Source organism: Aquarana catesbeiana, linkage group LG02, assembly GCF_042186555.1.
Source record: "Aquarana catesbeiana isolate 2022-GZ linkage group LG02, ASM4218655v1, whole genome shotgun sequence".
Taxonomy (NCBI): domain Eukaryota; kingdom Metazoa; phylum Chordata; class Amphibia; order Anura; family Ranidae; genus Aquarana; species Aquarana catesbeiana.
In genome coordinates this window covers 53,706,548-53,733,131 of record NC_133325.1, presented here as the reverse complement: position 1 = coordinate 53,733,131, position 26,584 = coordinate 53,706,548, and the positions used below count along the sequence as shown (strand labels likewise).

General features: G+C 44.4%; 1 protein-coding gene across 4 annotated transcripts in view; it reads left to right on the top strand.

Moving 5' to 3' along the window:
- FCHSD2 (FCH and double SH3 domains 2) overlaps window positions 1–26,584 on the top strand; it is a 375,255-nt gene that overhangs the window by 108,578 nt on the left and 240,093 nt on the right. For all 4 annotated transcript variants that reach the window (XM_073612907.1, XM_073612906.1, XM_073612905.1 and 1 more), the window contains one exon: window positions 7,173–7,270. In XM_073612907.1, the coding sequence (XP_073469008.1) occupies window positions 7,173–7,270 (98 nt within the window). The remainder of the gene's footprint in view (window positions 1–7,172; window positions 7,271–26,584) is intronic.

Genomic DNA, 26,584 nt, shown 5'->3' with positions numbered 1-26,584 from the left:
TGACTCACTGATACTCTATTACATAAATCCCACGTGTCTCTGGAAGCTCCTGAAAATCACCCGCAGCTATGTGCTGCTTACTTGTAACTTCTTCTGAGGCTGAGGATAATATAGAGCAGATCTTCTGGAACTTTACATTGTAAATGATGTTTGTAACATTTACCTGAATATCTTTTTTTTATTTTTTTTTTTTTTGTGACCTTCTGACTTTTTTTTTTTTTTTTTTGCTGTTTCATATTTTAAGTTTGGTGTTTTTATATTCACATATGTTAAGCCCTCCTCTAGTGGTCATCTTTTTATGAGGGAAAGGTGGTCGGCGTCCTAAAGTGGTCCTGGGGGGGGGGGGGGGCTGTTCACACTTGGGGCAATTGGTGGCATGCGTTGCAGAGGCCGTTCATTGTGAAGGACACACCTGTGTGTTGTACAGTAGAGCACAATGCAAATAACGTATGCTTTAAAAAAAAAATAAAAAAAATAATAAAGGGATTCATGCATGTTGTTTTATCCGTCGCGGTACTTTGGCTGCCAATTTATGAGCGGTCTTAACCACTTAAGCCCCGGACCATTTGGCTGCCCAAAGACCGGAGCACTTTTTGCGATTCAGCACTGCGTCGCTTTAACTGACAATTGCGCGGTCGTGCGTCGTGACTTCTAAACAAAATTGATGTCCTTTTTTTTTTTTTTTTTTTTCCCCACAAATAGAGATTTCTTTTAGTGGTATTTGATCACCTCCTGCGGTTTTTATTTTTTGCGATATAAACAAAAACGTAGCGACGATTTTGAAAAAAAAAAAAACACATTATTTTTTTACTTTTTGCTATAATAAATATCCCCAAAAATATATAAAAGTCCTCAGTTTAGGCCGATACGTATTCTTCTTCATAATTTTGGGAAAAAAAAATCGCAATAATCGTTTATTGATTGGTTTGTGCAAAAGTTATAGCGTCTACAAAATAGGGGATAGTTTTATGGCATTTTATTAATAATTTTTTTTTTTTTTTTTTTTTTTTTTTTTTTACTAGTAATGACGGCGATCAGCAATTTTTATTGTGACTGCGACATTATGGCGGACAGATCTGGACTCTTTTGGCGCGATTTTGGGACCATTCACATTTTATACAGCAATCAGTTCAATTAAAAATGCATTGATTACTGTGTAAATGTGACTGGCAGGGAAGGGGTTAACCACTAGGGGGCAGTGAACGGGTTAAGTGTGTCCTAGGGAGTGATTCTAACTGTAGGGGGGCGTGGCTATGTGTGACACAACACTGATCACCGCTCCCGATTACAGGGAGCGGTGATCAGTGTCATTAGGCAGAACAAGGAGATGCTTGCTTACATCAGCATTTCCCCGTTCTTCCTCTCCGTGAGACGATCGCGGGTATCCCCGCAGACATCGGGTCCGCGGGACCCGCGATCACACTCACGGCGGGCACGCGGGCGCCCGCAAACCGCTTTTTAAAGGGCAACGTACAGGTACGTTAATCTGCCTGTACATGGCCTTCTGCCGACGTATATCGGCGTGAGCCGGTCGGCAAGCGGTTAATGCATCACCTATTATTAATGCATCTCAGTGGAGCGCGTGGTGTGAATGGGTCTTCCATTAAAATTCAAAGCCCCCCTTTGCAGACGGCCCCACAAAAAAAGAAAAATTAAAGCTGACAAATAAAATGTTCTTGCCTTGGCTTTCTGACCATTTCCTGGAGGTGTCCGTGACATCATTTGTTCTTCGCACTGCCCCCCCCCCCATGGAGAAAAACGCTGGTAATAACTTTTTGTAGTAGCATTTTAGCAGCCTTTTAAGAGCGTTAGCCTTTTATTAACATTTTTGCAGTAAAAGGAAAAAAAATTATTATTAGTAGCGTTTAGGAGCGTTTCTGCTGGAAAAAAAGAACTCTCCAAGAAACTCTACAAAAACTATTTTTTATTTTTTTTTCTGGATGCTGAAGCTCGAAATATGCTAATAGCCTAAAGTAGTGTGCATGGACACAGAGGAGAACACTGTTTAGCTTCTAGGAGCGGAACAAAAAAAAAAAAAAATACTAATCTTCTAGGAGCTTAAAAAAACGCTAGTGTGCCCCAGACTTTTTTTTTTTTTTTTTTTTCTACAGCCAATAAACTCCCCAGTAGAGGAGTTCTCTATTTTAGCTTGTAAAACGCTCTAACCCTGATAAAAGCAGAAAAACGCAAAGATAAAAAATTTTAAAAAAAATGAAAAATGCAGCTATATCAACGTTTTTGAGCCATAAGCCTTTGTTGGGAGTATAGTTTTTGCTAAAAAAAAAAAATAGAAATAAAAAAAAAAAAAAAAAAAAAAGCTAAAAGAAACGCTACTGCAAAAACGCTGCAAAACTCATTCTACAGCTACAGCTAATGCGACAGGCGTTTGTATAATGTCCAGTGTGCATGAGGCCTTATTGTCCGCACCTTTTTATAGCAGTGTTAAAAATCGTGCTTGCTGAATTTTTGGTCAGTAAAAAAAAAAAAAAAAAAAAAAACGCACCAAAAATGTACCACCCCATTGAAATGCATTAAAAGCGTAGCAAGAATGCATCAAAAATTCACCTGTGTTGCATTTTTGATGCGTTTTTTGCGTCACATGACCCATGAAAAACGCACTATAAGCAAGGCAAAATCGCAGGTATTTTCAGCAGCCATCCTTTTTTTTTTTTTTTTTTTCTTTTGGCACAACGCTGAAAACTCTATTTTCGTCGGCCGAAATTTTGGTGTATCACTACATAAAACTCCTCCTGCAACTTGATGGCTTGCAAGCATGTGATCTCTTCATTGGGATTTATAGTAAAGTCCGGCCATGTGTATTACCGAGAAAATGAATCACCGCTCAGGTAGACCTGCTTCCAGGTGTGTATTAGTAAATCCTTCAGAGGAGGGGAGTCCCAGGTGCTGGCTAAATGCAAATTGAAGCAAGGTTTGAAACAGGAAAATCTGGATGCCGCACACCGGATAAAGTTGAAAAATCTTCTTTATTGTAAAACTTGGATCATCAAAAATACAGGACAATCAGGCAGATAGTACAGACACAGCTGACGCGTTTCGCACTCTAACTCGAGCGCTTACTCATAGCTGTGAGCTCCGTTACAGCGACGAATCGGGGGGGGGGGGGGGCAAATTTTTGCCTGAATTCAGTCCTGAAATGGAGCCAAAGACGCAGCCGCAATGGAGATATGTGAACCGGCTCCATAGAGAGCCGGTCACAATCCCCTGTCATGCGAATTGGATGCGGAGAAACGCACATCCGATCCGCATAGGTGTGAACCCAGCCTAATGCCCCTTACAAATTCCGCCAGCAAAAGTCCGATCTAAGCTTTTGGTTGGAAATTCCGACCATGTGTATGCTCCATCGGACTTTTGCTGGCGGTACATCCGCCAGCAAAAGATTGAGAGCTGGTTCTCTTATTTTTACGGCGGAAAAAGTTCCTATTGGAAATTCCGTTCGTCTGTACCAATTCCGATGCGCAAAATTCCTACGCACGCTCGGAAACAATTCGACGCACGCTCGGAAGCATTGAACTTCATTTTCTTGGCTCGTCGTAGTGTTGTACGTCACCGCGTTCTTGACGGTCGAACTTTCACCGAACTTTCGTGTGACCGCGCAAGGCAAGCTTGAGCGGAATTCCGTTGTAAAAACCATCCAAGGTTTTTCGGACGGAAATTCCGATCGTGTGTACGGGGCATTGGGGTTTACAACCACTATAACTGTCACAGTGCGCTATTTCCAGGTCAGCAGCTCGTAATGATAGCTGGACAGCCAGGCAGTTAGCATTTTGACCTGCTATTCAGAAATGGTACCCTATGTTTTTTTTGCAGTACAGGTGCCCTTTAATACATTCTTTAACTCCATGTGCTGCCTCCGTATCTTCTGAGTATGTAAGACGGTGGCGTGTCTGCGGTCTTTGTACCTGGGTGACGTCAGCGGGATGTTGGGGAAGATTTGCAGGGAGCCGCACAAACGTCGTTCATTGCAAAAGATGCTGTTTGCTCATTAAAGGCATAGTCCACAACGTTGTGACTTCACTGACTGCATGCTTATTATGGCCAGCGAGTACAAAAATATTGAAGTCTGATTAACATGGCAGCTAGCATTTCCAGGAATGAGAGGTCAGCAGTGACAGCATGCAGAGGGAATATCGCGAATGTGATAGATTATGTTTTGGGTAGACCGACCAATCTGTCATTAAAGAAAATTGCCAAACCTTCTGGAAGGTCTATCCTCCTATCTGTTATGCTGATCCTAAACAATTAAATCCTAGAGTTCATATTTGACTGGTCACAGAATTCTTTGGTGGCATTGTTCGTTTGAGCCACACGACCAGCACTAACCAGTATTGTCTTCAGTGGAATGGCAGCCTGTGTATTAGACAGGTTCTCTTTAAACCCTTCTCCTTGTAGAGCTTCATCAAATGATCCTGGGCGATTGAAGTGTCTCATTCGTTCACATCCTTCCCTGTGTGTGTGTTATTAGCACTGCAGTGGTCGCTGTCCTTTGATCCTCCTGCATGCAATGACATCAGCCAGGGTGAGGTACGTTGACGACATTCTCCTTTTTTCGCTGTGAAGTCTTGCAAAACATCGGCTCTCCGCTTGATCCCGGAGATAAGAGGGATTAGAGCGCCTTCCCAGTTGCACTTCTGAATCGCACTCGCCTTTTACCTTTTTTTTAAAAAGTATTTTGGCACATTTCCCAGGTGCTCAAAACATTTGGCTCAAGGGCAGAGAGTGTTCCAGACCAAGATTTAAATGGCAGAGCCACCTTCCTGCGCTTTTCTGCCTACATGCAAAATAAATGTGTTTTAAAGCACAATTTGAGGACTGCAGGAACTGCCTCCATCTGAAAATGCTAGCTGCCTGGCTGTCTATGGTTTCTATGCTTTAGTGCCACAGACTGGGAACAAACATGCACTGAATTAAAGTCAGAGAAAATGTAGAATTCCTTGTCCCTATACTTTGCAGTGTCTGTGCCTTATTAAGGATTAAAGCTGATTACAGTCATTGGTACTACGGTTGCCTAATTATCAGCAGTGGAAAATCCCAAGCAGTACATACTAATTAATGATGAGATTTTTTTTAACAGTTATTCTGTTATGAATCTTTCTGTCTCTTCCTTGTTTAACTCGGCACTGAAATCTGTTTCTGTGCATTACATGTCTGCTGACTTTAGTAATGAATATTGACAGAGGCTGTCCTGTCTCCTGCCTGAGCTCTGGTCTGATGAATGACAATTTGGACTGCTGATTAAGAGTAAAACTATATAAAAAAAAACAAAAAACTGAAGAGTAATTAATGAAAAAATTATTGAACTTTCTTGTTTTTTTATTCTGACAGCACCTTCATTATGAGTATTGATGCATCGAAAATTTCGGCCGCTGAAATTTATCAGCTGAAAATATGAAAAAAGGAAAAAAAAAGGTGCCAATAATGGCTGCTGAAAACATCCTGTGATTTTACCTGCTTATGGTGTGTTTTCCATAGGTCATGTGACTCAAAAAATGCATCAGAAACACAGCACGGTGCATTTTTGATGCTTTCTAGCTGCTTTTTCAATGAGGAGGTGCATTTTTGGTGCGTTTTTTTTTTTAACTGACCAAATATGCACCAAAAATGCAACAGGCGGGATTTTTAACTTCAAAAGGTGCCGACAATAAATTCATATTCATTTAAGTTAATGATATTAATAAAGTTGAATATAATACAATTATTTATTATTATTATTATTATTTATTATTTTTTTTTTTTTTCTTTTAAGCTGTCAATTTATGTTTTTGCCAAGTGCATTCTGAATTTTCGGTTTCGGCACCAGAATTTTCATTACGGTGCACCACCAATTATGAGTACTTGATTGTTAGCCCAGCTGTCAGATTGCTCCTTGGCTCGACTTTGGACCCGGCTCCTTGGCTCAACATTCTGGGCCCAGGCTCCGTGGCTCGACATTCTGGGCCCAGGCTCCGTGGCTCGACATTCTGGGCTCAGGCTCCGTGGCTCGACATTCTGGGCTCAGGCTCCGTGGCTCGACATTCTGGGCTCAGGCTCCGTGGCTCGACGCTCTGGGCCCAGGCTCCGTGGCTCGACGCTCTGGGCCCAGGCTCCGTGGCTCGACGCTCTGGGTCCAGGCTCCGTGGCTCGACGCTCTGGGCCCAGGCTCCGTGGCTCGACGCTCTGGGCCCAGGCTCCGTGGCTCGACACTCTGGGCCCAGGCTCCGTGGCTCGACACTCTGGGCCCAGGCTCCGTGGCTCGACACTCTGGGCCCAGGCTCCGTGGCTCGACACTCTGGGCCCAGGCTCCGTGGCTCGACACTCTGGGCCCAGGCTCCGTGGCTCGACACTCTGGGCCCAGGCTCCGTGGCTCGACACTCTGGGCCCAGGCTCCGTGGCTCGTCTCTAATTTAGCACTGCTGTGTGTGGCTCCTCCTGCATAGCTGCATCATCAGTTCATTGAGATCTCTAAATGGGAAGACTACAAAACCCATCTTCTGCTATGGCAGGGGGATTCACAGATCGCGCCGACACAAATGCGATAATATCAGCGCAAATGTGGTTAGTTTACTTCAGCCCCAAAGCAGTAGGTCCGCTCCTCTATACGGACCTGGGGCTGGGATGCAAACAATGTAGGAGACAACGCACTGATGGCAGTTGCAATGCTGTGCAGGGCTCAGTACCTTCTATACTGTTCTCACACACACAACGTTTGCTGAGTTTTAAAATGTTCCTATATCAATCTAGTGGTAGTAATAGAACCTATATTAAATTGTTTCTAGATTGGTTAAGTCCTAGTCATATGACCTGTGTATCTAAATCTATCTAGTAGTGGTCATACGACCTGTATTATTATTATTATTCTTAGTTTAGTAATAATTCATGTGACTTGTATTGCATATATATATGTCTCTATTAGTCTAGTGGTAGTCATAAGACCCAGATGTTATTAGGTTCATCATGCGTCATCAGTTATATTAATATTTCTTACATTCCCTGGTGTTCTTTTTCTTCATCTCTTCCTTGGCGTTGAGCTGTGGTTAGTATCACAGCCAGTATTTGGGTGGTGTGGATGCTTTTGTCACCTCTCTGAAGGAGAGAGCGTCAGCTCCTGTGTCTCGATGAGGAGTGCAGGCATGGGGACACATTTTTAATAATATGCATTCTCCAATTGGTTTCAGGTGAAAGTTACACAAGAGCTGAAGAACATTCAGGCTGAACAGATGACAAAGCTGCAAGCCAAGCACCAGGCGGAATGCGATCTTCTGGAAGATATGAGGTAAGGGCCGTTTCCAACAGTGAATTCCTGCCTCCCGGCCCCCCCTTTTCTGCTTTATTTTGGAAGAACAGTTCGTTTTAAGCAAGCTCCAGAAACTGTCAGTGGCATTTCCTCCTGTCTTTCCTGCCGGCCGAGCTCTTGCTGTGTGTCGCTTTAGGATCACTAGATTCAACTATTTAAACCAGGGGTCTCAAACTGGTGGCCCTCCAGCTGTTGCAAAACTACAAGTCCCATGAGGCATTGCAAGGCCGACAGTTAAAAGCATGACACCCACAGGCAGAGGCACAGTGGGACTTGTAGTTTAACAGCAGCTGGAGGGCCACCTGTTTGAGACCCCTGATTTAAACTATACTACTTTTAACTATTTAAAGTGGAACTAAAGGTAATTAATTAATTAAAAAAAAAAAAAAAAAATGAGCAGGCAATATTAGCCACTACGGATGGATTCTTTTATATCGTGGATTTATATTTACACGTTTGTTTCATTCTTTGCCCGCCACTTGTGTTCTCCATTAATATGATGGTGCCGCTATTTCCGGGCTTTGGGTCGTAATTTGCTAGTCTTTTACCCAGGCTCTGATTAGTAATGCATCGGACCTATTTCAAAATGGCGATATTGGTTGTTTTTTTGTATATTTTCTTGCAAAATAAAGTATACATTTTCAATAAAAAAAAAATGGCGATATTGGTATTTCCGGTTATGCGGCCCTTCCTTAATATGGCGGCTTGAAAATATCCAGTTTAACATTTTTTTCTGGCTGGCAGTTTAAGGGATTAGTCACTGACATCAGCTGGAGGCGTCTACCTTGATAACGTGCGTGTGCACAAAACGCATTGGGAGGGGCCTGTGCACTGACATCACACCGCCGCGTCCTTGTGTTTGGAGCATTGCCATTGTAAGTTTGTTTAGCTTGTTTTAAGTGCTGCAGCACACAATACATGTAATTTATTTTTTTAAATTTTTTTTACAAACTTTTTATTGTACAATAATAATATAAAGATACAAAGATGGATGATATTGATTTTTTTTTTTTTTGGGGTTACAAACTTTTTATTGTACAATAATAACATAAACATACAAAGATGGATGATATTGAATTCACAGGTATGCTTTCCCCACTTTCGGGAGCCTCAGCCGCGGGTATTGCTGTCACGGCTGGGGCTCCCTTCTCCTCCCTCCTCCTTCCCCTGTCGCCGGACCAGTAGGAGAGAGGGGCGGCGCAGTAGGGTTACTGGCGTAAGCTGCGTAAACGATGCTTCAGTGATGAATGAACACAGTGAGCGATTGGTACCGATCGCTCACAGTGTTCAGGAAAGGAAAAGGTCGGTAAATTTAACAGCTGCCAGTGTTGCAATGAAAAGGAAACACGGGGGGCCCGTCAGTTTTAATCGATTCTCAAATCACACAATTTACAGAATGCATGACATGTCCTCTCTGCTTTGCGTTTTATTTTGGTCCGGTCTAAGTTAATAGCTTCAGCGAGTGTCTTTTGGCACCATTAGACATGCCAAATGAAGGGAAAAAAAAATCATTACTACAGATTGAGTAATGAGGGCAGTCAGGGCACTCAAAGATAAGACTGTACCCTTAGCAAGACCAAGCACGCGTTTTTAGAGAACACCCTGGTATGAGACAAACCTCAGGACACAAGTCGTTCCTCTACATTCAACCATTCACATACATTTTTGGTCAGTATTGAAGCAGGGATATACCCAAATAGTACCTTCAAGCTCTCGGCGGTCTTGTTGGCATGGATAACGAGACAGAAGGAGTGCTCTGATATGCCTTTTCTGGAGAATGTGCTGCACCAGGTTCCCACCAAAACTGGCAAATAGTAAAACCAGTAGGTAAAGAACGATCTCGCAAAGAAGTTTTGGGCATTACCCAAGTGTGATAAAAATTCAAAACTTTAATGTTACCAAATAAATCCAAGAGATTAAAAAAAACTTCTCAATGTATAGCAAAAATTTAGATACCACCACCCTTCCACCATAAAAATTAACAACACTGTCAAAACAACTAAAAAAGTTTTAGTTAATTTGACAACCTCGTCAAATTAACCGATTTTAGTAGCGTAGTCCATAAAATGGACAACGTTGTCAAATTAAACAGTACTTTATAGTTGATTTGACAACGTTGTCAATTTTATGGTGGAAGGTGGTATCTAAATCTTTGCTATATATTGAGAAGTTTATTGTTACCGAATAATACAAAAGATAAAAAAAGCTTCTCAATATACTGTATAGCAAAAATTTAGATACCACCACCTTCCACTATAAAATTGACAACGCTGTCAAATCAAATAAAAGTTGATCCCAGCTCCTAAAGGGATACCGTATATACTCAAGTATAAGTCGAGTTTTTCAGCACATTTTTTTTGTGCTGAAAATGCCCCCCTGGCTTATACTCGAGTCAAGCACTTTTCTGCAGCAGAGAACATTTCCGAACCGACTTTGGGACCCGGTATTTCGGGGCCACTTGGTGCTAAGAACCCCGAATTTAGTGTGCAAACCCAGTGGAACTAAAACTACAACACATCCAAAGCTGGGTTTCCTAGCACCAAGTGGCTCCGAGATACAGGGCCCCAAAGTCGGTTCGGAAAATGTCATTCTCTGCTGCAGAAAAGTGCTTGACATTTTCCAAACCGACTTTGGGGCCCTGTATCTTGGGGCCACTGTGTGCTAGGAACTATATGTTGTAGTGCTAGTTCTGCTGGGTTTGCACACCAAATTTGGGGTTCCTAGCACCAAGTGGCCCCGAGATACGGGGCCCCAAAGTCGGTCAACTGTTTCCATCTGCAGCAATGTCATTTCGGGACCCTTTGGGTCCAGAGCCCCCAAATTTTGGCTGCAGCTAGGGGGCATCTAGGAACCCTTAACTACCAAGTTTGAAGTTCGGGGGACCTATGGCTGCAAATGGGCACAGTGAGGCTGCAAATGGGCACAGTGAGGCTGCAAATGGGCATTGTTGACCCTCTTTTCCACTTAGGGCCCTTTCACACGGGCGGTTTGCAGGCGCTATTGTGCTAATAATATCGCCTGCAAACCGACCCGAAAGTGCCGCTGCTTTGTATCCAGTGTGAAAGCCCAGAGGGCTTTCACACTGGATCGGTGCGCTGGCAGAACGGGAAAAAAAAGTCCTGCCAGCAGCATCTTTGGAGCGGGGAAGGAGCGGTGTATTCACTGCTCCTTCCCCGCTCCTGCCCATTGAAATCAATGGGACAGCGTGGCTATACCACCGGCAAAGCGCCTCTCCAGAGGCGCTTTGCGGTGGTTTTTAACCCTTTCTTGGCCGCTAGTGGGGGGTTAAAACCGCCCCACTAGCGGCCGAACACCGACGGTAAAGCGCCGCTAACAATAGCGGCGCTTTACCGCCGACGTTGCCCCCGCCCCAGTGTGAAAGGGGCCTTACAGTAGCTGCGCATTTCTCACCCTAGGCTTATACTCGAGTCAATAAGTTTTTCCCAGTTTTTTGTGGTAAAATTAGGTGCCTCGGCTTCTATTCTGGTCGGCTTGTACTCGAGTATATACAGTATATCTCTTCTGTTTGTTATTCTCAGAGTGGATTAGATATTTTGCTCCCCAACCATATAGTTGGTTATTTATATTTATTTACCACTGCATAGAGATTTAAGAATAAATTGCCTTTTTTTTAAACTTTATATATTAACTAAATTATACACCACACTTTTTTAAGGTTATTAACCGATTAATCGAAACAATAATTGGCCAACTAATCGATTTATGAAAATAATCGTTAGTTGCAGCCCTACATCTCCTGTTTTTTGGTAGGTTGCGTATTCCTTTTGAAAGCGCTGTCTTAATGCAACGCAAAAAATGCAGGTTAATGCAACCTACTAGGTCTAAATGGGCCCCTTTTTTTTTCGTTGTGTATTTTTTTTTTTTTTTTTTAAATGTTATTAAATTTTGCCTTGATATACATTTTAAGGCTTAGCTCAGGCATGCATCAGTGGGGTGAGGTTTGACACCTAGAGAAAATATTTTAGTATTGGAGGGGCGAGGATTGTGTACGCAGGAAAGTAATTGAATTAGCTGTAAGTAATGACAATCATAATGCGTTGAAAGCATTTTTTTTTTCTGTCTTTCAGCGTTTTTACTGTTTTTTTTTAATTTTCCCGTTCAGCTCGTTCTCTGTCAGTCCTCTGTGTGTATCTGGGCTTGCTGGGTATGAAGTCAGTAGGAGGTCACCACTGCAAAGGTTTTTATAAAAAGGGAAAACAAAAAATCTAATCCCAACTTTCACAAGGCCAGAGATGGGGATGTGACCAGGCCATGCCACGGAGGAGTGTACAGATGACATTTCATATCATCGATTTTCCAGGGTGGCCACAATCATGGGGGGGGGGGGCGCACGCCTAAGATGGGCTCTTTAATTGGAAAGATTGCAGAGGTCGGGGTGACGGGGAACTAATTACTGCTTGTCCATCATGGATGCTGACAGCTGTGTAATTGTTTGCTCTCTTGTCTGGCATCCCCTGCCGCGTTCATACACTAGAGCTTTGCGTCATATGTACTCAGAAATGTATTTATTATTTATTACAGGTACTTGTATAGGGCTGTCAATTTACAAAGTGCTTTACATTGTTATATTACATTTTTTATGTTGTTTTGTTACATTCACATCAGTCCCTGCCCTCAAGGAGCTTACAATCTAAGGTCCCTAACTCCCATTCACACATACACTATATCACCAAAAGTATTGGGACACCTGCTTTTACATGACCTTTAATGGCATCCCAGTTTTAGTCCATAGTCCTATAACAGCTTCCCCTCACTTCCTGTTTTGGCTATAGGACAGGAAGTGAAGGCAGATCTCCACAATGGAACACAGATGTGAAAATCTGACAGGGGTTATAACCCTCCCTTGCTCTATCCAAAATGGGGGGGGGGGGGAAGAGTTGCCTATAGTTCTACAGAAGTTACACTCTGCATCCACCTAGGTAAGTATGATGGGGGAATAAATACCAAACCCATACCTCTGCTACATAAGTTGTAACTTTTTATCTACAGCCGTCTTTCCCCTACATTCATTCAAAGTGCAGAATTTTACACAGGACCTCTTGGCTCTGAAAAGCAGGGGGTGGAAAGCTGAAGACACATCAGTGAGGAGAGCTCTGAGAGCTGATTGGAGGGAAAGGACACACCCCCCCCCCCCCTTCACACAGCACACATGAACAGGGCTAAGGCTGTCAATCTGCTGGAGATGCCTCCCCTGTCACCTTTTTTCTCTTGGTGTCAGAAAAACTTGTCCGTGATTATTCATGCTGATAGCAGAGGAACGAAGCAGCAGACAGAAATGACACTTGGTGCTCTGGATTGGGACTAGTACACACTATAGAGGGATATGCTTTGTTCATATTTCATGTCTGAGGTTTACAACCACTTTAAGGGGATGCAAATTAATAGAAGAACATTGTAACAGGAACTGCAAATTACTCAAATCTGCTTTACAAAAAACAAATTGCAACAAGAAAATTGCTTCAACGTTTTAGTAAACGTCTCTTGTGTTCTCAGGCAGAGGAAACACAGCTGTGCGGTCCCTCAGTCCTCACTCCTTCAATGTGGATGTTGACTTGGCACCCCTGACACTGGAAGCGGATGTGCAGCAAACACGAGAGGCCGCGCACACGATCTGTGCAGGAATGCCAAGTATTTACTGCTGGCCCAACATGCAGCGGGAGATCCCGTGTCTGCCGCTGTCATGTTCTGCTGTACAATGTGAGGCTTAATCTCTGTGCTAGGAATCCATATTGTTTGTTCTGCCCTGAGGCTCTTCCTGTCACCTCGCCATATAGAAAGCTCCTCCTGCTTCTTCAGAGACCATAGATCAGGGGTGTCCAATCTTTTTTCCAAGAGGGCCAGATTTGATGAATAGAACATGCTTGAGGGCCGACCATTTTGCCTGACATTCTTAAACCATTAAAATTTGGTCTAAGTGTGTCCATCCGAGCACTAATACACGGCCCAACAAGAATTCTCTTGCCTTTGTGCTGTGTGTGGTGAATAGATGAGCTTGGGCGTGTTATTTGGATATACCGGATTTAATCTGCTTATAACACGCACCTTCACTTTAAAAATGAAGTTTCAGGAAAAAAAATCTTAAATTTTAAATAAAGAACTGTGAAGCAAAATAAGGGTCAGTGCCCATCAATGCAGCCTAATCAGTGCCCATCTGCGGCCCCCACTCCATTGCCATGAATGTGGCCCCCACTGTATTGACATGAATGCAGCCCCCACCGTATTGACATGAATGCAGCCCCCACCACATTAACATGAATGCAGCCCCCACCACATTAACATGAATGCAGCCCCCACCGTATTGACATGAATGCAGCCCCCACCGTATTGACATGAATGCAGCCCCCACCGTATTGACATGAATGCAGCCCCCACCGTATTGACATGAATGCAGCCCCCACCACATTCACATGAATGCAGCCCCCACCGTATTGACATGAATGCAGCCCCCACCGTATTGACATGAATGCAGCCCCCACCGTATTGACATGAATGCAGCCCCCACCGTATTGACATGAATGCAGCCCCCACCGTATTGACATGAATGCAGCCCCCACCACATTCACATGAATGCAGCCCCCACCGTATTGACATGAATGCAGCCCCCACCGTATTGACATGAATGCAGCCCCCACCGTATTGACATGAATGCAGCCCCCACCGTATTGACATGAATGCAGCCCCCACCGTATTGACATGAATGCAGCCCCCACCACATTCACATGAATGCAGCCCCCACCGTATTGACATGAATGCAGCCCCCACCGTATTGACATGAATGCAGCCCCCACCGTATTGACATGAATGCAGCCCCCACCGTATTGACATGAATGCAGCCCCCACCGTATTGACATGAATGCAGCCCCCACCACATTCACATGAATGCAGCCCCCACCACATTCACATGAATGCAGCCCCCACCACATTCACATGAATGCAGCCCCCACCACATTCACATGAATGCAGCCCCCACATTCACATGAATGCAGCCCCCACCACATTGACATAAATACGGCAGCCCCCACCACATTGACATGAATGCAGACTCACCATTGCTGTCAGTGCAGCCTGATTCATGTCCATCTGCAGCCTTGGAGGAGACAGGGAGGGGGCGGGACGAGCGCCAACAGATATACAGGAGAAATTCCTGTTTACACGGCGGCCTCTTTAATTGAAAGTCCCGCCTCCTATGATGGACAAAACAATTGTCCAATGGCAGCGCAGGAGACGGGACTTCCTTTTACACAGGACGCCGTGTAAACAGGAAATTCTCCTGTATCCTGTACGGCGCTTGTCCCGCCCCCTCCAAGGCAGCCAGCATATCTATCTTTTATGGCCCCCGGCGCTCGGGGATTCGTTGGGGGCCACAAAAGATATATATGTCAAAATTACCAGGCGGGCCGTCCGAAACCGGACCGCGGGCCGCGATTGGCCCGCGGGCCGGACTTTGGACATGCCTGCCATAGATCATGGAAGGAAGATGTAGACTGAGGTGACCGACCATTAGTCTCCATGCACACTGAAGCTCATAAACGGCCGTTTGTGGGAGTTTGGGCGTTTTTTGTTTTTTTTTAACAGCCCATAAACTCCCCTCTATGTTATCCTATAGCCCCGTACACACGATCAGATATTCCGACGGGAAATGTTAAATGACTGGCTATGCCTGGCTCTGTGGGTGCCTGGCAGTGCGGCTTCACAGCCGGGCACCCACTGCACATGCACGAGCCGTGTCGCGCACCGTGACTGGCCGGGCAATTATCTGGGACCTGTGACGTGCCCCAGTTGATTGCCGAGAGGGAGGGGGGGAGAGGTCATCTCCCTTCTGGTGCCGCGGTGTGCCGGGAGGAAGTGGGAGCTGGAACCCTCTAAAAAGAGGGTACTGGACCCCCCCTCAAAAAAAAATGACATGCCAAATGTGGCATGTCAGGGGGTCACCTCCCTTAACCACTTGACCACTGGGCACTTAATCCCCCTTCCTAACCAGACCAATTTTCAGCTTTCGGTGCTCTCACACTTTGAATGACAATTACTCAGTCATGTAATACTGTACCCATATGAAATTTTTGTCCTTTTTTTTTTCACACAAATAGAGCTTTCTTTTGGTGGTATTTAATCACCCCTGGGTTTTTTTATTTTTTGCGCTAGAAGTCAAAAAAGACTGAAAATTCAATAATAAAAAAAAAAAATTCTTGCACAGTATTGGCACGGTATTGGCACAGTATTGGCACAGTATTGGCACGGTATTGCACAGTATTGGCAGAGTATTGGCAGAGTATTGGCACGGTATTGGCAGAGTATTGGCACGGTATTGGCAGAGTATTGCACAGTGTTGCAGATTATTAGCACAGAGCAGCGCTGTGGGCACTACTCACCCAGCCCACAGCGCTGCTGCTGCAATCTCTCCCCCTCTCCCCTTGCACTGTACCGATCGGTACAGAGAGGGGAGGGAGCAACCGGCTTCATGACGTGACGCCGGTTTGTTTACAAGTGTTAGTTCCGTCATTTGACGGAACGATCACGTGGTAAACGGCTGCTATCAGCGGCTATTTACTGTGATCCGTGATTCCAGAGGACCCGGCGGTCATGGATGTTCCCAGGTGCGTGCCCCAGGGGGCGTGTGGGAGCAACTTTCTGTGAGGACGTCCCACGGACACCCACCCAGAATAAGCCGACTGCGCTGTAGCCGTCTTTTGGCTAGGGCCCTGTCGGCAAGTGGTTAAAGCGGAAGTTTCATTTTTGGGTAGAACTCCACTTTAAGTGGTTCAATTGGTTTTTAGCCACATCCCTATTACTGTATTGTAGGTAAAAGTCTTTTTCTTCAATGCCATTTATAAACGGCACAGGAGAAATACGTCATAGGTGTCAAGTAGGTGATTTACAGCAAGGTCCTCATTGGCATACAAAAATATTTTTGGTGCTAAATCCACTTTATTGGAATGTGGAATAGATATGAGCAGACTGTAATATGTGAGGAGTTTTTTTTTTTTGTTGTTGCTTTTTTTGGCATATAGAAATCCATCAATTTTGTACTTTTTGTTAGGTATTGTGTCTCTATAGACTTCAGAAATGAGAACTGTAAGAACGATCGTAGCGTGTGAGCAGTCTTGGGGGCCTATTCCGTGTAATGCGGAGTTGTCAGACAATGAAGAGTCGTGGCTTGCGTTGAGTAGCGGCGGCGGTGATGATGGAAATCTCATACTCCTTCCCTTGTCTTGTTTACATTCTTTAGACCTCTATATAACACAGAGCGAGACATGGCTGTTTATTAAACACGTCTGTAATGAATGGTATGTTCTGGAAAAAAAAAAAAAAAAAAGGCATGCTGTCCCTGGTGTGCCGAGACATACAGCTGCACTTTTATCTCTATCACAGGAGGAAGTAAAGCTTGTCTAATCTTGTTAAAGGCTGTAATTGACGTTCCTTACTGGGAATGGAGTTTTATTGTTTATTTTATCTATTATAATCAAGGAGATGTTATATATAGTAAATAATATGTTTAACATATGCAGCCTGCAATTGGCACGGTAGAGGATGGATTTGAAAACTGTTGATTTAATGCTATGCTGTGAATTGCCTGCTTGAGCTCCTGCTGTTATAATCTATTCACAACACAAAGCACAATACCTTTCTTTTAAATACAGTGAGGGAAAGAAGTATTTGATCCCCTACTGATTTTGTAGGTTTGCCCCACTGACAAAGAAATGATCAGTCTATAATTTTAATGGTAGGTTTATTTTAACAGTGAGAGACAGAATAACAACAAAAATATCCAAAAAAAAACGCATTTCAAAAAAGTTATAATTGATTTGCCTTTTAATAAGTGAAATAAGTATTTGATCTCTTCGCAAAAAATGACTTAGCACTTGGTGGCAAAACCCTTGTTGGCAATCACAGAGGTCAGACATTTCTTGTAGTTGGCCACCAGGTTTGCACACATCTCAGGAGGGATTTTGTCCCACGCCTCTCTGCAGATCCTCTCCAAGTCGTTTTTCGAGGCTGATGTTTGGTAACTCGAACCTTCAGCTCCCTCCACAAATTTTCTATGGGATTAAGGTCTGGAGACTGGCTAGGCCACTCCAGGACCTTAATGTGCTTCTTCTTGAGCCACTCCTTTGTTGCCTTGGGAGTCTGTTTTAGGTCATTTTCATGCTGGAGTACTAATCCGCGACCCATTTTCAGTGTCCTGGCTGAGGGAAGGAGGTTCTCACCCAAGATTTGACGGTACATGGCCCGTCCATCGTCCCTTTGATGCGATGAAGTTATCCTGTCCCCTTTAGCAGAAAAACACCCCCAAAGCATAATGGTTCCACCTCCATGTTTGACGGTGGGGATGGTGTTCTTGGGGTCATAGGCAGCATTCCTCCTCTTCCTCCAAACACGGCGAGTTGAGTTGATGCCAAAGAGCTTGATTTTGGTCTCATCTGACCACAGCACTTTCACCCAGTTCTCCTCTGAATCGTTCATTAGAAAACTTCAGACGGGCCTGTACATGTGCTTTCTTAAGCAGGGGAACCTTGCAGGCACTGCAGGATTTCAGTCTTTCACAGCGTAGTGCGTTACCAATTGTTTTCTTGGTGACTATGGTCACAGCTGCCTTGAGATCATTGACAAGATTCTCCCGTGTAGTTCTGGGCTGATTCCTCACCGTTCTCATGGTCATTGAAACTCCACGAGGCGAGATCTTGCATGGAGCCCCAGACCGAGGGAGATTGACAGTTATTTTGTGCTTCTTCCATTTGCGAATAATCTCACCAACTGTTGTCACCCTCTCACCAAGCTACTTGGTGATGGTCTTGTAGCCCATTCCAGCCTTGTGTAGGTCTACAATCTTGTCTCTGACATCCTTGGACTGCTCTTTGGTCTTGGCCATGGTGGAGAGATTGGAATCTGATTGATTGCTTCTGTGGACAGGTGTCTTTTATACAGGTAACAAGCTGAGATTAGGAGCACTCCCTTTAAGGGAGTGCTCCTAATCTCAGGGAGCCAGAAATCTTGCTGATTAATAGGGGATCAAATACTTATTTCACTCATTAAAATGCAAATTAATTTATAACTTTTTTGAAATATGTTTTACTGGATATTTTTGTTGTTTTTCTGTCTCTCTGTGTTAAAAAAAAACCTACCATTAAAACTATAGACTGATCATTTTTGTCAGCGGGAAAACGTATAAAATCAACAGGGGATCAAATACATTTTTCCCTCACTGTAGGTCAAGGTTACATTCAGGAGAGTGCGCTTAGCTGAGAAAACTCCTCCTCCTCTCCTCCCAAAGATTTCTGGGATGTATGATATGATTTGCCTAGGCAAGAACCTGAAGAAATGTAAAAAAAATTTAGAACAAGTAAATATGATATACTTTCCTATCTGTTTACCAATGCTAGCAGCATGAGGATTAAAAATAATCAATGTTAATTGGGAGAGGGAAATCCCACTTTAACTGCTAATAGCCAGGCCCAAAAAATGGTCATAGAGCGGGGGCAGTGATGTCCTGGTAAGATCTTTCACCATTCAATACTGGAGAATACTCAAGGTGTTCGCCTTGCAGCTCATGTAGACCCTTTGCTTTGGCTGTTCTCTCTTTTATTTTTACCATTCTTGCCGGCATCAGCATCTCCGTCCTCATAAAACACCCATTTTCCTTTTCATGTGTTGCCCTCACATCCAGGCCTAGGCCGAGGTCAGTCTGCACACTTCCCATCACAATATTCAGTTCATCTGGTTTTTGCTGACTCTTCAGCTTGTTTTGAAACCTAAATTGTTGTCAAGCTCAGCATATATTGGCCGTCCTCTTTACTTTCGTTCTTTGTAGAATTTTCAGGACTTAAATCTGTATTCCAGTTAGAGATGGAAAACCTAAGTTCTCAAGGTTGTTTCCGATGGATGTTAGAGAGGGCAAGGAAGCTGGACCATAATGAAGGAGAATACGTTGATTTAATATAGAAAAAAAAATAAGGATTTACCTACTTTTTCTACTTTGATACAGAAAAAAAAGTTGAGATTTAGCACTGATTTACACCCGAGTGTTTTGTAGCTTGAAGCTTAAAAGTTCAACCGAAATCCCATGCTTCTTAGATTGTGCCTATTCACATATCCGAGGGCTCGGGTACCCGTAGCTCAATGCTTGAAGCTCAGAAAGGTAATTGAGCTACTTTAGAAGCAGAGTTGAGTGTTTTTGGCCTCATAGACTTCTATGGGAGCACCTAAAAAAAAATGGCAGAAAATTTGCATTTATCAAGCCTAAACAACCATCTCCTCCTAGTAGCTAGTTTTCCATTGGCTAAAACAATATCGTTCAAGCCTGGATATGTCTGAAGAAAATGCCCCAAACGCTTCTGTAAACGCTCACGCTCAGGTGTGGATGCAGCCTTAGAGAAACTAGCATATATATACTATACATATATATGTGTGTGTGTGTGTGTGTGTGTGTATATATGTGTGTATGTATATATAATATAATGTATATATAATAAAATGGATATGAACAGACCAAGAAGGAGAGAGGGATGTATGTGAGCCTTAGATCAGGGTTCTCCAAACCTTCTAAACAAAGGACTAGTTTACAGTCCTTTAGACTTGAGGGGGGCCGGACTGTGGCCATTGGCCATTGGGAGTATAAATTGTCCTGGTGACAGTGGGAATAAACAGTGCATCATTGGTGTCAGTGGGAGAAATAGTGCCCTATCGTTGGTGTCAGTGGGAGGAGTAGTGCCCCATCGTTGGTGTCAGTGGGAGAAATAGTGCCCCGTCATTGGTGTCAGTGGGAGGAGTAGTGCCCCATCATTGGTGTCAGTGGGAGGAGTAGTGCCCTATTGTTGGTTTCAGTGAGAGGAGTAGTGCCCCATCATTGGTGTCAGTGTGAGGAGTAGTGTCCCATCGTTGGTGTCAGTTGGAGAAATAGTGTCCCATCGTTCGTGTCAGTGGGAGAAACCGTGGCCGATCGTTGGTGTCAGTGGGAAGAGTAGTGGCCCATCGTTGGTGTCAGTGGGAAGAGTAGTGGCCCATCGTTGGTGTCAGTGGGAGGCGTAGTGGCCCATCGTTGGTGTCAGTGGGAGGTGTAGTGCCCCATCGTTGGTGTCAGTGGGAGGCGTAGTGCCCCATCGTTGGTGTCAGTGGGAGGCGTAGTGCCCCATCGTTGGTGTCAGTGGGAGGAGTGGTGCCCCATCGTTGGTGTCAACGTGAGGAATAGTGCCCTGTTGTTGTCAGTAACAGGAATTCTATTCTATTGTCGGTGTCAGTAGGAGGAATGGTGTCTTGCATTAGTGGGAGGAAAAGTGCCCCAAGGACCGGATAAAGGCAAGCAAAGGTCCGTAGTTTGGAGACCCCCTGGCCTGGATGGTTAAGAACCATGATCAACAACAGTCAATATAACCTACCATATGCTCTTTTATAGATCAGATAACAAAAGATGTACATGCCGTAATTTTTGCCAGATTAAAAAATTCTTTCTATCATTTGCGGCTGATAAAAAATATTAGACAAACCAATATGAGAATTATAACTTGGAAAAATGTGATTTATTTCATCTCATGTCTGAGCTGGAGAATACAATATGTGGGCTGTGCTACATGTTTATTAAAAAATAACTGCATTAAAGTGGTTGTAAACCTCAGACATGAAATATGAACAAAGCATATCCCTCTATAGTGTGTCTAAATCCAGAGCACTAAGACCCCTTTCACACTGGGGCGGTTTGCAGGCGTTATTGCGCTAAAAATAGCGCCTGCAAACCGCCCCTAAACAGCCTCCGCTGTTTGTTCAGTGTGAAAGCCCGAGGGCTTTCACACTGAAGCGGTGCGCTGGCAGGAGAAGAAAAAATCTCCTGTCAGCTGCTTCTTTGGAGCGGTGAATTCACCGCTCCTAAACCGCTCCTGCCCATTGAAATCAATGGGACAGTGCGGCTATACCGCGGTAATACCACGGCTATAGCCGTGCTATACGAGGGGTTTTAACCCTTTTTCGGCCGCCAGCTGGGGGTTAAAACTGCACTGCTAGCGGCCGAATACCGCGGTAAAACAGCGCTAAATATAGAGCTGTTTTACCGCCGACGCCCCCTACCGCCCCAGTGTGAAAGGGGCCTAAGTGTAATTTCTGTCTGCTGCTTCATTCCTCTGCTATCAGCAAGAATCGCCTCTGACAGGTTTTCCTGACACCAAGAGAAAAAAAGGTGACCGGGGAGGGACCTCCAGCTGATTGACAGCCTTAGCTCTGTTCCTGTGTGAAAGGGGGGGTCCCTTTCCTTCCCTCCCCATCCCTCCCCATCCCTCCCCATCCCATCCCTTCCCTCCCCTTACCATCCCTTCCCTCCCCATCCCTCCCCTTCTCTCCCAATCCCTCCCCATCCTTCCCTCCCCATCCCTCCCCATCCCTTCCCTTCCCTTCCCTCCCCTTCCCTTCCCTTCCTTACCCTCCCCTTCCCTTCCTTACCCTCCCCTTCCCTTCCCTACAATCAGGAAGTGTAACTTCAGCTCTCCGCCCCCTTTTTTCTGACAGCTCAGACAATCTTTATACATTCAGCACTTTAAACAGGTTTGGAGAAGAGAAGACAGCAGATAGACAGATACAACTTATGCAGTAGAATTTGTTTAATCTTGTCTGAAAAAAACATCACCTGAGGCCAGTCACTCCTCTGGGTTTATGGAACAGTTTACAACCACTTTAAATATAAAAATATATATGCTCCCTCATGGCCCTCTGTAGGGTTATAGTCTATGATTATAGAGTCAGAAATAATTCACCTTTGACGCAGAAGATTCTGTACACCTCCTTGCCTTTTCGCAATCGGATTTCTATAGAAAGAGAATCCTCGTCACTTTTCTACATGAGCGTTGCGGCCCCCTAGACTGTAATTGGTTCCCATTTCTCGCATCAATTTACTGATTGATGAGGACCAATGAAGCGCACCAAGTAGGCCAGGAGGTCTCCAGTGATGGTGTTGCGGTGAATGTCCAGTTGCCGAGTTGACCATTGTTGTGACCTCTGTGTTGGAAGGGGAGGATTTTTGACACTTGGGTGATAGAGAGGACCTGGAGGGAGCTTATATTTTTTGGTAATCTTACACTTTCCGAGTATCTACATGTCTGTAGCATTCCTGATACTCAATGTCTACTGAACATTTCCAAACTTTTTTTTTTGGACTGTACTTGGGGGGGGGGGGGGGGGGGGGATACACCTGAAACCATGCGATGTGTTGTAACCAGGCATCTCACCACCCTCCACTATGACTGCACGCAACGCGTTACATGGTGCAGAACGCACATGCAAGCCCTAAAGAATGTTATTGAAACATGAAGCACTTTGTATGTTTGTTTTAGATAACAGTCATCTTAAAGGTCTCTCTTTTAAAGGGAATATTCATTCATTAACCTTCTAATTTATTGCACCCTTTGTGTGGAACATTTGATCTTCTGTGTGGCTTCCTGTGATAGATATAGGACATAGTGGGGGGGGGCTATATGTCCGTTTTACTTCCATTAGTATTGAAGCATTTTTGACTCAAGTTTTTGCTTGGTCTCTTGGTATTACTTTTTTAGCTTAATTCTTATGCTCTGTCCTCACAGGCCCTTTAGTCTGCTCCCCCCAGGACCTTTAGTCTGTGTGCCCTGAGATGTGTTCAGTCTACATTCCCTGGTACATCTACATTCGGCGCTCCCGGGGACTTCTGCGTTCTGTGCTCCCTGGGACTTCTGCGTTCTGTGCTCCCTGGGACTTCTGCGTTCTGTGCTCCCTGGGACTTCTGCGTTCTGCGCTCCCTGGCACGTCTACATTTGGCGCTCCCTGGGACTTCTGCGTTCTGTGCTCTCTGGTACATCTACATTTGGCGCTCCCCGGGACTTCTGCGTTCTGCCCTCCCTGGCACGTCTACATTTGGCACTCCAGGGGACTTCTGCATTCTGTGCTCCCGGTGACTTCTGTGTTCTGTGCTCCCTGGTACATCTACATTTGGCGCTCCCTGTGTTCTCTGCTCCCTCTGTCTTTAGTCTGTGACCCTCCCCTGTATGTCTTTAGTCTGTGACCCTCCCCTGTATGTCTTTAGTCTGTGACCCTCCCCTGTATGTCTTTAGTCTGTGACCCTCCCCTGTATGTCTTTAGTCTGTGACCCTCCCCTGTATGTCTTTAGTCTGTGACCCTCCCCTGGATGTCTTTAGTCTGTGACCCTCCCCTGTATGTCTTTAGTCTGTGACCCTCCCCTGTATGTCTTTAGTCTGTGACCCTCCCCTGGATGTCCTTTAGTCTGTGACCCTCCCCTGGATGTCTTTTAGTCTATGACCCCCCCGGATGTCTTTTAGTCTGTGACCCCCCCCCTGGATGTCTTTTAGTCTGTGACCCTCACCCCCTCCCCGAGACGTCTTTAGTCTGTGGTTCTCCCCCCCCCCCCGGATGTATTTTAGTCTGTGCCCTTCCCCCTGGGACATCTCATCTTGTAGTCTGTGCCCCCCCAGATGTCTTTTAGTCTGTGACACCCCCCCTGGATGTCTTTTAGTCTGTGACCCTCACCCCCCCGAATGTCTTTAGTCTGTGACCCTCACCCCCCTGAATGTCTTTAGTCTGTGACCCCCCCCCCGGATGTCTTTAGTCTGTGACCCTCACCCCCTCCCCGAGACGTCTTTAGTCTGTGGTTCTCCCCCCCGCCCGTATTTTAGTCTGTGCCCTTCCCCCTGGGACATCTTGTAGTCTGTGCCCCCCCCGGGACGTCTTTTAGTCTGCGCCCCCCAGGACGCCTGTGCTCCCATCCCCCCCCCGGGATGTCTCTAGTCTGTAATTACCCAAAATGACTGAGGAACTGTCAGCGACTCTTGCATTTTGTCTACTGTAAGAACTTCATTTTTACTTCTCGAATGTCTGCTGATGTGAATTTTCTTTTATTTATTTAATATTTTTTTTTGTCTGTTCATGTTACAGTGTGAAAAGGAATCACTTTGATTTGGGTTGGTTGGTTGGAGAGGATTGAGTTTCCTTGAATGTGCTGACATGTGTAAGTCAGGTTAGCTAGAACAGAAGTATATCAGTGTTTAGTGGCCGCCATAAATTGTATAAACTGGGATTTATGTGCAGAAATGATTAACCGCTCGTAATCTGTCCGATTCTATGCACAGGTGGAGGTGTGACACCAGGAATTTCTATTACTTGGGTGAGACTATTCCCCTTGCTGAAATCTGCTTATTATAACGGGGCTGTACATTGAACACCATTGGACCCAGTATTGTGAGGCCATCAGTGCCACCTATTTACCATCCCATAGCTGGAACTTGTAGTCCCACAAAAGCCGCTGACTTGCCCTTCTCTCTTACGTGTCACTGCTAACATTTCCATGGGACCCGTGTTATCTGCGTGTCCACAGTGTGTAAACACCTGTGACAGTCTGTAAATAGGAGTGTTTTTTTATTTTTTTGTGCTTTATCGTCAGACAAGTTCCAGCTCCTGTGGTTTCATAGCTTTGTGTAGAGGACGGCGTTATTTAAAGTTCGCCGTGGGCCGGGGATCACACCCCCTATCCAGCTGTGTGTGTTCATACCTGGTATTATTCCGTTTGTTGACACAAAACTCCCTGCTTTCTAGTCTCCCATGTGCAGGTATGGGTCACACCGTGAAATGTCACAATGATTTGCGATGTTTTTGCTGCATTGGCATGCAGACTGCGACTGATGACTGAACCATAAGTGGACCTTTTCAGTACCTGCCTTGAATAAGTTCCTTGCATGTGTCACTATACACACCGGTATCGAAAGCTATCCCTGAGCTCCAGCCCAGCAACTTTATCTAGGCACTTTTCACTCATTACAATTAGAAGAAAAGAGGTTTAACCTTAAACTACGTAGAGGGTTCTTTACTGTAAGAGCAGTAAGGATGTGGAATTCCCTTCCACAGGCGGTGGTCTCAGCGGGGAGCATTGATAGCTTCAAGAAACTATTAGATAATCACCTGAATGACCGCAACATACAGGGATATGTAAGGTAATACTGACACATAATCACACACATAGGTTGGACTTGATGGACGTGTGTCTTTTTTCAACCTCACCTACTATGTAACTATGATATCATTAGTCTGCTGCAGACAGGAGGAGGAATTTCCCCAGTCTCCTCTCCCCTAGTGATCAGACTGCAGCATTGCTTTGTAACAAGTCACCAGGTTGTGACAGGGGCTGATCTGAGTCAGACAATAAGGCTACATTCACATCTGAGCATCACGTTTTTGAGATATTTATTTTTCCGGACTTTTTTTTTTTGAGCATTTACGCGCTTTTAAATGTTTTGTGTACAGGGTTTTCGAAGAGTTTGTAGCCAATAGAGAAAAATATCATCTGTGTCATCATTTGTTGCTATTTTTTCCAATGTTTTCATCCTCTTTTATTTATTCTTTTATTCATTTTTTACTTTTTTTTTTGCTCATTTATTTTGTTAGATTAATGTTAGGGTTTATGATTAGGCTTAGGGGTTAGTTTTAAGGTTGGGGTTTAACCACTTCAGCCCCAGAAGGATTTGCCGCCTTTATGACCAGGCCATTGTTTACGTTACGGCACTGCGCCGCTTTAGCTGACAATTGCGCGGTCCTGCAATGTTGTACCCAAACAAAATTGATGTCCTTTTACCCCCAAATAGAGCTTTCTTTTGGTGGTATTTGATCACCTCTGCGGTTTTTATTTTTTGCACTATAAACAAAAAAATACCAACAATTTAAAAAAAACTTTTTTTTTTTTTTTTAACTTTCTGCTGTAATACATCCAAAAAAATATATATAAAAAAAAAACGAATTTGTTCATCAGTTTAGGCCGATATATATTCTTCTACATATTTTTGGTAAAAAAAATTGCAATAGGCGTATATTGATTTGTTTGCGCAAAAGTTATTGCATCTACAAACCTATGGGATAGATTTAGGGACTTTTTTTTAAAGTTTTTTTTTTTTTTTTTTTTTTTTTATTGTTTTTACTGGTAATGGCGGTGATCTGCGTTTTTTGCAGGACTGTGACATTGTGGCAGACTAATCTGACCCCAAATTACACTTTTTGGGGACCAGTGACATTATTACATTGATAAGTGCTATAAAAAAGCACTAATCAATGTAAAAATGACACTGGCAGGGAAGGGGTTAACACCAGGTGGGGGCGCGATCAAGGGGTTAAGTGTGTTCCCTGGGCGTGTTCTAACTGTAGGCCGGATGGTCTGCCAGGAACATGACAGAGATCACTTTTTCCGATCTCTGGGAACAGTAGATCTCTGTCATGTCACTAGGAAGAATGGGGAATCGCCTTGTTTACATGGGCAGTTCCCCGTTC